At 47.8% G+C, this 14,489-nt stretch overlaps 1 protein-coding gene across 7 annotated transcripts in view; it reads left to right on the top strand.

Moving 5' to 3' along the window:
- KEA3 (K+ efflux antiporter 3) overlaps positions 1 to 14,489 on the top strand; it is a 91,693-nt gene that overhangs the window by 45,267 nt on the left and 31,937 nt on the right. For all 7 annotated transcript variants that reach the window (XR_015267831.1, XR_015267827.1, XR_015267829.1 and 4 more), the window contains one exon: positions 6,223 to 6,300. Coding sequence is in view for 2 of the 7 variants with exons in the window: in XM_086811998.1 (XP_086668124.1) it covers positions 6,223 to 6,300 (78 nt within the window). In the remaining 5 variants the exon portion in view is untranslated. The remainder of the gene's footprint in view (positions 1 to 6,222; positions 6,301 to 14,489) is intronic.

Raw genomic sequence — 14,489 nt, forward strand, 5'->3', positions numbered from 1 at the left:
TGTCATCAGCAAACTCAGCATCGAGCAGGTCCTCCCCCCGGACTGGGAGCTGGAGTCCTCTCAAACCAACCTCCTCTGCTGTCAGATACATGCTCATAGCCTCAGCAAAGAAGAGAAAAAGAAACGGGACGAGAGGACACCCCTGACGGACTGATCTGGTCAACTCAAAACTCGGCCCCCGTCCTCCTGCAATCAGCACCTGGCTACGAGCCGTGGAATATAGAGCCGCGACCCCTCGAATCCAACCTGGCTCAAAGCCCAGGCGAAGCATAGTGCCCTCTAAGAAACCCCAATCGACTCTATCGTATGCCTTCTCAAAATCGAGAAGCATCACGACCAAGTCCTCACCAAGAAATCTAGCTCGGGCCGTCGCCTCCCAGAAGGTGAAAATGTTGTCAAGGATACTATGCTCCTTGACGAATCCTGTCTGGGTAGCGTGAATCAACTCCCCCAGGAAGGGCTGGATCCTCAAACTCAAGGCCTTTGCTAAAACCTTGTAGACAGTATTGAGGATCGTAATAGGTCTCCAATGCCGAATATCATCTGATACTCCCTCCCCCTTGGGGATAAGAAAGATCAAGCCCTCTGAAAAGCTCTGTGGCATCACCCTAGTGTCCAAAACATACTGAAAGCCCCTGCGGAGGCCTGGCCCCAAAAGGTCCCAATAGCGCATAAAAAAGGTAGGCGTCAATCCGTCCTCCCCTGGGTAACTATGGCGCGGAAGGACCCTCAAGGCCTCAGCAAGCTCAACCTCTGAGAGAGGCTCACCCAGAACTGTATGCATACGATTTGTGACCCTCCTTTGCACATGGGCCCACACAGTCTGTCTGCAAGCATCCCGAGCCTTAGTGGCTGGCTCCGCTGAAAGCAGGTCTCTATAGAACCCAGTGGCAATGGCTCTGATCTCCTCGGGCTCAGTAGCTACCGATCCGTCCGGCCTCCCAAGCTGGCGGACTCCTGCTCGAGCATGGCGGGGTCCAGTAATCTCAAAAAACTCCCCAGTCACTCTATCACCAAGCTGCGTCCACTGAGAGGCCTGGCGACGATAGTAAAACTCATGTCTCTGCTCCTCTGCCTCTCTAATCTCCTGGCGTGCCTGGCTCAGCTGGGACGCCACCCACTCACATGTAGGCTGCTGCTCCTGAAGGCGCTGAAGCGAGGCAAGGCTACGTCTCAGCCGACGCTCCCGCTCGCGAGTCTCTCCCAGCCGTGTCAAGGCTGCAGCGTGCAAAAAAGAGCTAAGCTCGATGAGTCCCTGGGCACACTGGCCTGCTGCATCCTGGTCAGAGCTCTGACTATCATGCCATATCCTCTCAATGTTCTCAGCGAGACTAGGATCTGTAAGTACCCTCTCTGGGATCCTCAACTACAAGCTGGTCTCCCGTGTCCTCTCCTCAAGTGTCAAAATAACTGGCGCATGGTATGAAAAAGAGGTGCCAGCGAGAATGCCAACGGAGCCCCCTCGCTCCCCTAATCTGTCGCCCACATAGAAGCGATCAATCCGTGATAGATTAGTCCCTCCCTGCCGGCGATCCGACCGAGAGAAACTAAGACTGTCCTGAGAGCGGGAGAAGGCCTCATGCTGCCATGCATCAGTGATCCTCAGTGTCATGCAAAATCACTCCCAAGCTGCAAGCTCCGTACCGTGCACTGTAACATGACTGCCTCCCACCCTATCGGCCGGGTCCTCAAGCATGTTGAAGTCTCCCCCGACACACCAATGTGCGGCCTCTGGCAATGCATCCGTAACCTGGGCTCAGAACTCTGCTCTGGCACTAGCATGGTTGGGCGCATAGACATTGAGCACGCCAAAGAGCTCATCATGCGTCCTCAGAATGACATACTGTGCTCTACCAGGCACAATGATCCCGCGATCCACAATGGCCTGCCGCCATACATCCGCAATGACCATACATACTCCTCCCTGCCCACCCAAGGGGCCAAACCCTGCAGACCAAAAGGTCTCCCATCTACCAGGCATCACCGAACCATATCTCCGGATCTTGCTCTCACCCAAATGGTGCTCTTGCATCATCAAAATATCAATATTGCCCCCAACCAAGCATCTCTGAAGCTCCTGCCTCAAGCAACCACGATAACGTATATAATGTGCGCCGCCAAGGCCCTGTACATTCCATGAGATGATCCTCATGGATGACCTGCTAAGGTGGATGATGTCTCAGCCGTACGGTGGGCCTTCGCAAGCGGCTTGGATGGAGAATAGTCCCCATCCGAGCGGCTACGAATCTGCCCACCCGGTGTGCTGCAAGAATCTCGGATCAGGCGCCAGTGGCTGTGTCCCATGGCGACTGCCTCCCGCTCAGACAGAGCAACCTCGTGTATGCATACATATCCAGGGTCGCGTGCCAAGTCTGCCACTATGCGAACGACCAAATGTCGAATCCCTGAGGCATCCACACTCCCGGGATCAAAGAAAAAATGAGCCAACTCCCATAGTCGGCCTATCACATCTGTCGCCTCCAAATCGCTCACATGGTGAGAAAACTCAACTGCCTGAGTCTTCAAAGTGCTAAGAGTGAGCTCCAGAGTCCACTCCCGGTCGCGTGGGCCACAGAGAGGGAATGAGAAGGCCACCGCTGAATCAAGTGCCTCCTCCCCGCGGGCCGGAGGTATCACTACATGAACTCTGATGGGTGCTGGCTCATGGGGGCCCTCTGCTCCAAAAAGCCGTGTGAAGGAGTAATCAAAAGCCTCCGAGCGCTGTCTAGTGTCGAGACGACTCAGCCGACTGCGGATAGAGGATATCCGTGAAGTCCGAATCGGCATGGTAAGTCTCCTCTGCGGTGCTCGAGCAAGGTCGGTGCTCAGAGCCCTCCGGACTGCAGGTGTTCCGAACGCCAGGGGACTGCCGGGGCCTCCCGGGGAGCTGAGGCAAGCGGGGCGGGAGGAGGGGGGGGAGAAGGGGGTGGAGAAGGAGCCGCTGCCGAAATCGGAGCGGGGACACGACGAGGCGAAGGTGGAAGCGACGCGGGAGGAGGGGAGGGGGGAGGGGGGGGTGGGGGCGAAGGAGGGGGTGCTGGCATCTCCTGGTCCTCAGTCGGCGTTGAGGTCTCCTCCTGGAGGGGAGCAAAGCTGTTCCTCACGGGAACCCAGTGATGTTGAGACTATGGCTGCTGCTGCATCGGTCTCTGGGCGTGCTGCTGTGGCTGTCTTCCTCGACGGGGCCGCTGTCCAGGCCGCCACTCCGAGGTCTCTGTAGGCTGAGCAGGTGTCCCGGAGGCTGCCTGCCAAGCCGCATCTGTGGGCGGGCCATCAGGGGCCTGCTGCTGCGGTGAAGGTCGGGGTCTCCTGCGAGGGCAGGCCTTGGCCAGGTGGCCGACCTGTCTGCAAATAAAGCACTGGTTCGGGAGCCCCGAGAACTCCACTCTCTGATCAATCCATCCCCCCCCCTATCCTAGGTAGCTGAATGACCTTCGGAAGGGAGGAGATGTCAGGAACTAAAACTCTGACCGAAGGTAGCCCAGCTGCTCTAGCCACCACTGAAGCTGCTGTGGGGCCAGTCTCGAGCACCGAGCCCACCAGTGCTCCTAGCCTCGAAAGGAGCGGAAGGTACTCGCGGCGGAGTCCAGGGAAGCAAACTGTGACATGGAAAAGGCGCTCTCCCTGCTCGGCCGCTGCTGGGTCAAAGCCATGTTGCTAAGGTGTGAAGAATGCCCGAGCGCCCCTGATGTCAAGGGGACTCATGGCTAGGACCTGGGCCACGCTCTGGGCTGTCTCGAACTCGATCTGGTAGTGTCCACGGCCCAGTAGCTGAACGTCCAGGATCTTGCCCACATCTGTAAGAAGGCGGGCCTGGAGAAGATCCCAGATCTCCCCTCTGCTGGGGCGAGTGCCGACTATACGGCAGATGGTGGAATGTGCCTGGAGGCGTTCCACCTCTGCGGCGAGGCTCGCTTCCTCTTCTGGCGAAAGAGAAAGCGTGGTGGGGGTATCCTCATGGGCGGGCGAGGGGGCTGCGGAAGAGTCCCTTTGAGGTGGGGCGGGAGGAGTCTCCATTAGAGTCTGAAGCTATGGCGAAGGCGGAGCGAATGCGGAGAGACCTGCAAGAACTGAGCTGCACACAAAGGGCGGAGGGGGAAGCTGGAAGGTAAAAAAAAGGAAAGAACCCCTAGGGGGCGGAAAAAACCAGAAAGAAGGGGAGGGGGGGGAAGGCGGCGAAGAAAAAACCCTTGGGGGGGGGGGGTGCGGAAGCAGCGCGAAAGGAGGGGTGGGGGGAAAGAGAGGGCTGGCGGAGGGGGGGACGGGGCGCTGAAGAGGGGAGGGGGGCGCGAAGGCGAGAAGATGGGGGCGGGCGCTTCAGCGCAAGAGAGCCATGCGGAGGGGGGGCGCATAAGCGAGGGTAGGCGGGGGGGGGGGGGGGGGGGGGGGGGGGGGGGAAGGGCGCGTGGGTGGGAAGGGGGAAGGACGTGCAGGCAGCGCGAGAGGGGGGGGGGGGAGCGGGAGCTTCAACGAGCAAGGTTGACAGCCGAGAGGTTTGGTTTCCCTTCTCTCGCTCTGTCACCCCAAGAAAGTTTCTTCAAGAGAAATCCTGCTCTGATACCACTGTTAGCCCAGCGGGGCGTGCCGTGACAGATTTTACCACGTGTCCAAGAGAGAAAGATATAGAGAGAGAGGAGAGAGAGAAGGGGATAGGGATTTTGCACAATACACTAACTAAGCGGGGAACAGGCCCTGCCCCCTCTCAGGAATTTATTCAGGAACAATCCACGGGCATGCTGGCAAGGATCAATACAACCAGTGAATACAAAATCAAACAAATATGTCAGTGTAGAAACCCAATGAGTCGATGTCGAGGCACGAGGTCTCAGATGCTAAGCACACCACGGGGATGACTCACAAGAATCTCTCACCGGGATAGTACTAGATCCAAATCCAAATCCAAATCCAAGTCCAAGTCGTCCAAGTCTAGATCCAAGTCCAAGTCCAAGTCTAAGTCTAGATCCAAGTTCAAGTTCAAGTCCAAGTCCAAGTCCAAGTCCAAATACAAGTTCCAAGTCCAAGAAACTAAGCGGGGAACAGGCCCTGCCCCCTTTCAGGAATTTATTCAGGAACAATCCACAGGCATGCTGGCCAAGATCAATACAACCAATGAATACTAAATCAAACAAATATGTTGGTGTAGAAACCCAAGGAGTTGATGTCGAGGCACGAGATCTCAGATGTTGAGCACACCACGGGGATGACTCACAAGAATCTCTCACCGGGATAGTACTAGATCCAAATCCAAATCCAAGTCCAAGTTCAAATCCAAGTCCAAGTCATCCAAGTCTAGATCCAAGTCCAAGTCCAAGTCTAGATCCAAGTTCAAGTCCAAGTCCAAGTCCAAGTCCAAATACAAGTTCCAAGTCCAAGAAAACTCAATACCCAATCTGTAGGAAGATCCTCAAGAAGCTCCTCACGAAAGCAAACACCAAAATAGCAGTAAATCACAGATGGCGGATTTTCTGAACCTGTTAGGAGGTCTTCTGCCGGAAAGCCGAGAAAAACTTGAGCAGTGCTAGCGGCTGAGAGCAGCGCTACTGGGCGGCGCTAGGCAGAGCAAAGTAGCACAGGGCGGCGCTGGTTGCTGCACAGAGGCGGTGGCTGCGGCTGCACAGAGGAGGCGGCAGCGCATAGAGGCGGGCGGCGGCGCTGGGCGGCACAAAGTGAAACAGGGTGGCTGGCTCTGGAGGTGTAATGATTAATCTAGCAGCATCGGTGATGATGGTGTTGATGATGATGAAGACAATCTTCTCGCATACTTCCACAATCTTGCTCACGAAGACATCTTGTACTTCGTGATAAATTAATATCCCATAGGTCAGCCTGTGGGTCACTTATGACCCTTGAATAATCAGTGAACTTGTATTGTGCTATGGAACATAGGAGGCTTGCAAGCACACATGTGTTAGCTGCACAAGCATGAAACAATAAGCATTAATGATTGATTAATGTCCAACTTAAGGGGCCAGCTTAAAAGGCTAACTCCATGAAACTTAGACTATGCTTTACTTACTGTGAATCACATTCAAGTACTTATGAGCAAGCTTTATTTGGAAAAGGTGAATAACACCATTTCAAGTTACATGATTTGTAACAATGCTAAAGGATTTTTGATGTTTTGTTAGGGTCATTTAGAAAGGTTAAAAGAGGGGGAGGGGTTGTTTTTGAGTGATTTGGTGTTTGAGCTGATTGGCTTCCTGCTGAATTCATCAAGTGCAGGTGAATATCCGGACAATAGATGAAGCGGTTGTTATTGGTGCTGCGCTCTCCATGTCTTCATCAGCTTTTGTATTGCAGGTTCGTGTTTCTCAGAGAATAAAGTCTTTCATATTGAGCATGAATTTAGTGGGAATAAAATCAATCTTTTATTTGTGTCAATATATTATGACCATGTGACCCTCAGCTTTTGTATTGCAGGTTCGTGTTTCTCAGAGAATAAAGTCTTTCATATTGAGCATGAATTTAGTGGGAATAAAATCAAGCTTTTATTTTTGTCAATATATTATGACCATGTGACCATAGAGTTCTTCTGCAATAGCTACACAATGGTATGAAGATAAGTTGAAGCTTCCATGTGATTGATTTTGCTGGTAAATTTTCAAACAAACCTCTATCTTCAAATTTTCTTGGAGCCTTTAAGCGGCTAGCATAGGATCATAGGGGTAAAATTTTACGATGGTGTGTAAACATTAGTTAATATAATGGATATATATATATCCTTTGTGTCTCCACCTCCTTACTGTCACAGATCATAAACCCCTAGACAAGACTTTTGCCGAACAATGCCATGTATGAGATAACTGGGCCTTGGAAACAATATGTTTCCTTTCATTTTTTCACCCTTACAAGCATTACTAAGGGTTGCTCAATCGTTGTGGCATCTTAGGGCTTATGGTAGCCACTTGATTTAGTTTCTTAAGACTACTTCCATGTGCAAATTTTTGGCAGGGATCCTCAGCTCCCTCTCAGATCACATGTTCTTTCTTGAAGCTATGGTACGGCTGGTTCTTGTATTTTGAGGATGAGTTCATGTTTGGTCAAAGTGCACTAGGTCAATCTGCAAAGGTCACGAAGTGGTTTGGCTCTGCTCAGTCTCATTGAGGCGTTGATTCAACATCTTGTATGCTTCTTGAAAATTGACTCATTTTAGCTTGTTTTGAGGTGCTACTCAACAAAACTACTGGCTGGGAAAGAATCCTTGGGACTAGTCCTGCATTTGCCACATTTGCAGCAACGTGCATGCTGGACATCTGGTTGAGAAAGGATACATCACAGGTATCTTGCTTGGATGTGGCTAATTGACAGTGGGGTTTGACTCCACTTCCATTGCAAATGACTTGCTCCTGAAACATGGTTGCCTAAGAAATCTTAAAAGTTCATAAATTCAGACAAACTACATAAGGTGCAAAAGGAGCATGCATGGGGATATAGATTCTTGCTTTGTAGTCCACACTACAAGCAGAAGATGTCCCCTCCTCCCCCCCTTCCTAGGTCCATAAAATTGTTTATAAAGCCATGTGGGTACTTAGTGAAACTTATCACTTGAAGTCCAGGCCATCCCACCCAGCCGGCTTGGCTAGGGTAGCCACGCTTGGCTGCCCTAAGGCCTGTGGCTGGTAGCCGTGAGCCTTGGGCCTGCCCAGCCCTCTACGCCACCATCTACCCCACTTTCGATAGGTTTCCGCTCACAAGCCCCTTCTATGGGTACTCGCTCCTAAGCCAACAACACATAAAACACCACCTCTCTCTCTCTCTCTCTCTCAACATTACACATCATCCCTTTAATGCCAGCAAATCCTTGTAAAAAACAAACTTTTACAGAGCAAAATTTTCAGCCTGGAAACGATGAGAGTAGTACCTAGAATCCCAACATCTATGCCTAGACACGGATACCTCTTCAGCCTCTGTGTTAGGGTTGCTCTGATAAACAACTGTACACTCCTCCACAGGACCTTCCCTAATGACAGCTGAAACAAAGGTTAGTACAAAAACCAAATCATGGGAGGCTCAATCACAAAGGCCTCTGGGTGTCGGCAGCATAGCGTGCTCCAAAGAACTTAGCGGATTCTGTCGGATCACAGCCTTTGTGTGAGCAGGTGGTCCTTGGACTCGTGTGCTGCTTCTTGGTTGCTGTCGTTTAGTCACAAGACAGCAGAAATTGGTTGCTGCCGCTTCTTGGTTGCTGTCGGTTAGTCACAAGACAGCAGAACTTCCACGCATTGCCCTGGAAGGGTCATCGCTGGCAGGTGGCATTGGGGCTTCTGTGGGCTGCGGAGCATGAGCGGTTAAAAGGTTCCACCTTTTTCCACATTGATGCTAGTTGGATTCAATTCTCCACCATGTATGTTCCACATACACTTAGATAATCCGCTCCTCTCTGCAGCATATTCGTGGAGACCCGTGATAGCTTCACTTCCTTCTGGGTACTGCTCTTAAGATCCACATGGATGAGGTGGCTTGGAGGGGGTCATGGACCTGGCCATGGGCAGGTATGCTGCGGACGAACTTACAGATCAAGGTCATAGCATCCAAGGAGGCCACCGAAGAGAGGAAAGGAGCTGGCTCAGAAAATTGGCAGTCCAGAGCGGCATCGGTTGAGGAAGAGGGAGCCGTTGCCATGGAGTCTTCAGAAAGAGAAGAATGAGAAGACGCCCTTTACATCATGATGGTGATGTAGAAAAAAATGGTCGGTTCAAATCACAGCTTCTCTGAGTGTATTGTGAGAAACGCATTGCATGGTTTGCTCCAGCCAAAAGCTGTATGGGCCAGTCAGCTTCTCTGAGCGTATTGTGAGAAACACATTGCACGGTTTTCTCAGCCAAGCTCTATGGGCCGGTTGACTTGAACCCTTCTATCCCACCAAAGAAGACTAAACATTTTAGATAGATCAAGAACAGAGGCTTGTGTAAACTGCTAAGCTTGGAGGGAAGCCTTTAAAGGCTTTTTTGTGTTTCAGGAGGGGCGTTGGCTGCCAAGTCACATGTAGATCTTCTCAGAGGCAATGTTGGGGGAGATGATCCGATTTTCTCACCCTTTGCGGCCAACCTTTTCAATGTGAAAGCACTCCAATCTGACCTCGTTAGGTTTTGGTGATGCATGATGGGTCGGTCCTTTTGACTGGAACTTGCTGATCCACTCTCTGCCTGAGGGTGCCCGAGGGCTAGAGATCTTATACCTCATGGGTTTTGTTGGACGTTGGCTGTGTTTAGTCTTTCGCTTGTGGTTATTTCTCACCATACCTCCATTAGGAGGAAGTGACCGGCAGGGGGGCAGATTTGAGGAGTATGCCTGGCATCCCACCCAGTTATCTCATCTGGGAGAGGCCCTGATGAAGCGGTCAATGGCCACACAGTGCACTCCCTCATGAAAAATAACCACAAGGTGCAGCATAAGCTCCTATATTTCACAGACCCATGTTACAGGGCAATAGCAGCGGACCCTGCAGGTGTACAGAAGCTGGAGCAGATAGGCCCGGGCAGGTTGCCTACCTTGGAGCCATGGAGGCCCGACCTTTACAATAGCCTATATTTTATAGAGACCCATGATGCCAATCTTCATACAGGTGAACTGATTATCAACCCCTACTTGGTGGTCTCTTTCTTTACCCCCCTTGGCATCTTTGTTCAAGTGCTGGAACTTCAGCAGAGCTACACTTCTTGGTTCATACCATTAGTGACGGTGTACGGGTGCTCAAAATACTCACGTATGTGACATAGGGGCTAAAGGGCATATGGTCCAATGGTCAAAACAACGTTTACCAAGCAGTAAAAGTGGTCAAGGCTAGCCTCTACCTCAGCACAAAAACTCGTGGAGATCAAGTGGGAAGAGAAGATTCCATGTCCTCAAAACTAGGCACTTGGTGCTCAAATCTAGGAGATGGTTGAGAGATTCTAGGTGGAGATTAGTACCTAATCTCACTCCTAATCATATGTACTCAAGTTTATATAAGAGGCTCTTATCGAATGGAATACAAAACTCTCACCTTTTTATCATCATGCTGTCATTATGCTTCTTGTCATTAGCTTAATCTTATGTGATTAGATTAATTCTCTTTTGGTAGTGCTAACGATGCCTTCCCATGACTTTGCATGGTTTATGGTCCCTAAATATCCGCGCAAAGAGCTAGGCTTCATTACAAACTTTTGCAGTATCCATTGCTAGCAAATGCATTTCTATATGGACTTTAATAATTCGCCACCATGATCACAACACTCGTGGTCACTCACATATGATTGTAGCTGAAAGGGTATCATGGACAAATGTAATGCGTCATTTGAATGCATGGATATCCGGAAAAAACTTGTCCAGAGACAAAGGGTATCATGGACAAATGTAATGTGTCATTTGAATGCAATGGATATCTGGAAAAAACTTGTCCAGACAAACAAGGTTTAACATTTCATCATAATGTGTTTACTGAATACCGTGCCAGATTGGACCGTTGGTAAAGTTGACATGCTGATCACACTGATCCAGTAACATGCTATATGTGGGTTGATTATTCCCTGGGACTCTCCGATCATGCTTCTTTATGGATGAGTCTCTATTTAGATGTTCCCATTGATGATGTACAACTGCGAGAAAAGAGGCTTTGCTTGGTGATTAACAGCTATGTCACTCACCCCTTGTTTCACGATATGGTGCGTGATATTGTCGATGCACTTCAAGTAGAAATGTATGAGGACATAGATGTTGCTTGGTATCATTTTGCAATTTGCATGCAAAGAGTAATCGACTGAAAAATGGTATTTAGGGGAATAAAGACAATGAATTAATGGGCTGAAAAATCAATTACAAGCTCTTAAAGATCTCATCCATACTCATGTCTTATCCCCTCAAGAAGAATTGCAAATGCATTATGCTAGGCATGAACTGGACATGAATGATCGAAGGAAGTTGCAAAAATGGCAAGTTCGATCTCGACAGAAGCCTCTTTTGGACGAGGGTTGTTCTTCGAAAGACTTCTTCAAAAGTTTGCATACAACAAGGCAAAAGCAATGCATTTCAAGACTTCAAATGCCAAACGGTGAATGGGCACAAAATCTTATGTAGTTGGAGAAAGAATGTGTTACTCCTTTTTTTTTGCGACATCTTCTCAGTTGGCAAATAGCACTACTTGTGCTCGTAATGAGCTGCTTTATCATGTGGAAGAAATCATGGATGCACAAGAAGTGCAAAATCTTTAAGGTCCTTTTTCGGAATTAGAACTCAGCGTTGAAGTTCAATCATTGGGTCGATGGAAATCCCTAGGTTGGGATGGTTTTACTTGTGCTCGTGCTGAGCTTCTTTCTCATGTGGAAGAAATCATGGATGCACAAGTGCAAGATCTTGAAGGTCCTTTTTCAGAATTAGAACTCATCATTGCGGTTCAATCATTGGGTTGATGGAAATCCCCAAGTTGGGATGGTTTTAACTATGGAATTCTTTCTTTAGTTTTGGAAGTACTGGAACAATCACTCTTGCTTATGATCAATCAATCACGGTTACAGAGTATTATTCTATTCTCTTGGCAAGAGGGGTTAGTCAAACTGGTGCCAAAAAAACAAATGTGTCCAAATATCTCTGATTGGCGGCCTATTACATTGATGCTTGTGATCTATAAATTAATCACTAAAATGATCACTGCGAGGATCAAAATAATCTTGAATAGGGACTTGCATCCAACACAATATGGCTTCGTCCCTAGACGACAAATCATATGTATAATGTAATGCATATGTGGGAATAGAATATGCCAAACATACAGAGCAAGATGTCTTATTACTGCAAATAGATATGGTGAAGGCCTTTGATACAGTTTAGTGGGATTACATTGTTGTAGTAATGAAAAAACTTGGTTTGGAGAAAAAATGCATAATGTCATTTACTGGCTATATCAAGACAGCACGGCACAGTGAATACTAATCAAAGGATTGTCCTCTCCCTGGGTATTGGGAAAATCATTCAGGCAAGGCTGCCCTTTGAGTGCTCTGTTATATGCAATTTCAACTCATCTTTTGTTACTTTATATGGATAAACTCACTAACAATGGACAACTACATGGGTTGAAGTTGCCACCACAGGGTCGTGCTTTGGTAGCTCGGGCTTATGCTGATGAATCACTCTTCTTCCCTAAAATTTGCTGCATGATCTCAATGTACTTATGCAAGCTCTTGAGCTTTTTGGTGAGACTGCAGGGCTATTCATAAACTTCACAAAATCCAAATTGTTGTCCTAGAAGGAAGCGGATTGGCACATCATTTTATGGCTAGGACATATCCTTCCACCCAATGACATTGTTTAGCACTTGGGATATCCATGTCTCACTGAGATGCCACTCAATGGGTCACTCAAAAAGTGCAGGCAAAACTAGATTATTGGCAATTATCTACTTGGCCTCTTCACGTGTGGCTTCAAGTTGTGCTTCTCATCACATACATTTAGTTTTTCTTGCCACCTTGATATGATAAAAAACATAGGTTGGTGGTTTTATGTCATAGACAATGGAAGTACTATGGAAAACAAAACATCGTAAAAAAGTGCCGAGACTTTTAAGATATGAGAGGGTCTGTTTGCTCAAAATGCATGGTGGATTGAATGTTCTTGATATTCATTATCATGTATTGGCAAGAAAAGCAACGTTGCTACATACTTTTCTTGCACAGGAACAACCTTGGGCACTCACGGTAGCAGCAATATGTACAAAGTTTGAAACATGATCATTTGGCAAATGGAAGCTACAACATTGAGATATACTATTTGGATATGTGCACGACAAGATTCCTAGCTGCCCGTACACAAGCCACTGTTAGATCAGATAGCAGGTGACTGGAAAGCCAATTGATTTGGTAGTTGTGAGGGTACTTTGGAAAAGGGATTAAAGGCAAAACTTGCACTAAAGGATTTGAAACCACCAAAGTACACTAGCACTTTACCTTCTCGCACTGCTGAAGCAATAGATCAATGGCTTTCTAAGTGGGAAAAATACTTTTTTTAATGTGATATCACAGATGAGCACATTAGAATCCAGCATGTTTCATATAAAAATTCAAAAAACAAGGCAATCTCAAATGCTTGAGAGGAATTTAAGAATATGTTTATTCAGAATTTTGTGCCACCAGATGAGTAAAGTGCTCGATACTTGGTTTTTGCCTCTGTTTACATTTGTGTGTGCGTGTGCGCGTGTGTTTATCATTTAGAGATAGGTTCTTCTGAGCAGATTCATAATGTATATACCAGATGCCACTCTGATCCCAAAGAAATAGAAGCCAAACGAGCCAAACTTGCAGCGAATCCGGGAATTCAATTTCTCTTTGACATGGTGCACAAAGATTATGAATTGGCACAGAACAAGTGGAGCAAGGCAAAACCATCTATGAAAGTGGCAGTGTAGAGAGAAACCATAATGGCTAAAGTGAGAAAATTTTCACAGCAGGTTGCAATATTGTTTTTCTCGGGACATATGCCCTCAGTGAGGGATTCGTCAGTGGGTCAATAGTCTCTTGGCTAAAGAATGTGTGGGCGGAGTTTACTATGCAGTGAGAGGATTCTCAGAAATCTTTCTTAACTCAATGCAGGCAAAGCAAAAGTTGTTTGAGAGTGCACCTCTCTTTTACGCCAGGCAAATGGTGCATGTGCTGCCATCGCTGTCTACTGGTGACTATCAAGGGTTGCTAAAACATCAATGCCCGATATGGGTTGAGGTGGTGGATTTCCCAAGTGATCTACGGGATGCATTGCTACAGATAGCTCAAACATTGGGAAAAGTAGTATGTGCACCTAGAATCATGGGCAATAGAAACAAATTTTGTGGATTGGCACATGCATAATGATACGGATAGCTTTGAGGCTAGTGATAACCTATAATGATTGTCTTGGTCGATATATTGTGCTACAATGTATGCTAAATGAGAAAATGCATGAATGTGCGATGTATGTGCACCGACGTCGTCAGCTAGAAGGGAAAAACTCTAGAGAAGACTGGCTGTCTATTCGTGGTTGACAAATGTAGTTGTGTTAAGGGACTTCAATAACTCTCCATCAGTGTAGGATAACACATCCGGGAATTCACACATGATTGCAGCAAAAAATGTAGCTTGACAGACATTTATTAGAGACACTCTGGCAATAGATATGTGGAATGTGAATTGTCCGAACAAAATAGGAATCACATTTCAGCATAATGCTAGATGAGAGTATCAAGCGAGGCTTGACAGATGCTATATGTCAAATGTGCACAATCGGGATCTGAGCCCTCCGAAGCTATGGGTGGATTATGCATCACAATTATCGGATGATTATCCATTATGGGTGGGGATGCATTTTGAAATAGCTATGGAAATTCCAAGGTTGCCATGTAAACGATTGTGCACATGGAGAAAGTTTGCAAGAAGGATGCAATCTATCATTATAGAATATGGCAGATGGTATATGGGGTAGCAAAGAGTGAAAATAAACTGATGGAAATTGGATGTGCAGGCATTGCATGAGATTGTAGAAACAAGACA

The sequence above is a fragment of the Cibotium barometz genome, chromosome 18, assembly GCF_041138505.1.
Source record: "Cibotium barometz isolate CiBa-2024 chromosome 18, ASM4113850v1, whole genome shotgun sequence".
Lineage (NCBI taxonomy): Eukaryota > Viridiplantae > Streptophyta > Polypodiopsida > Cyatheales > Cibotiaceae > Cibotium > Cibotium barometz.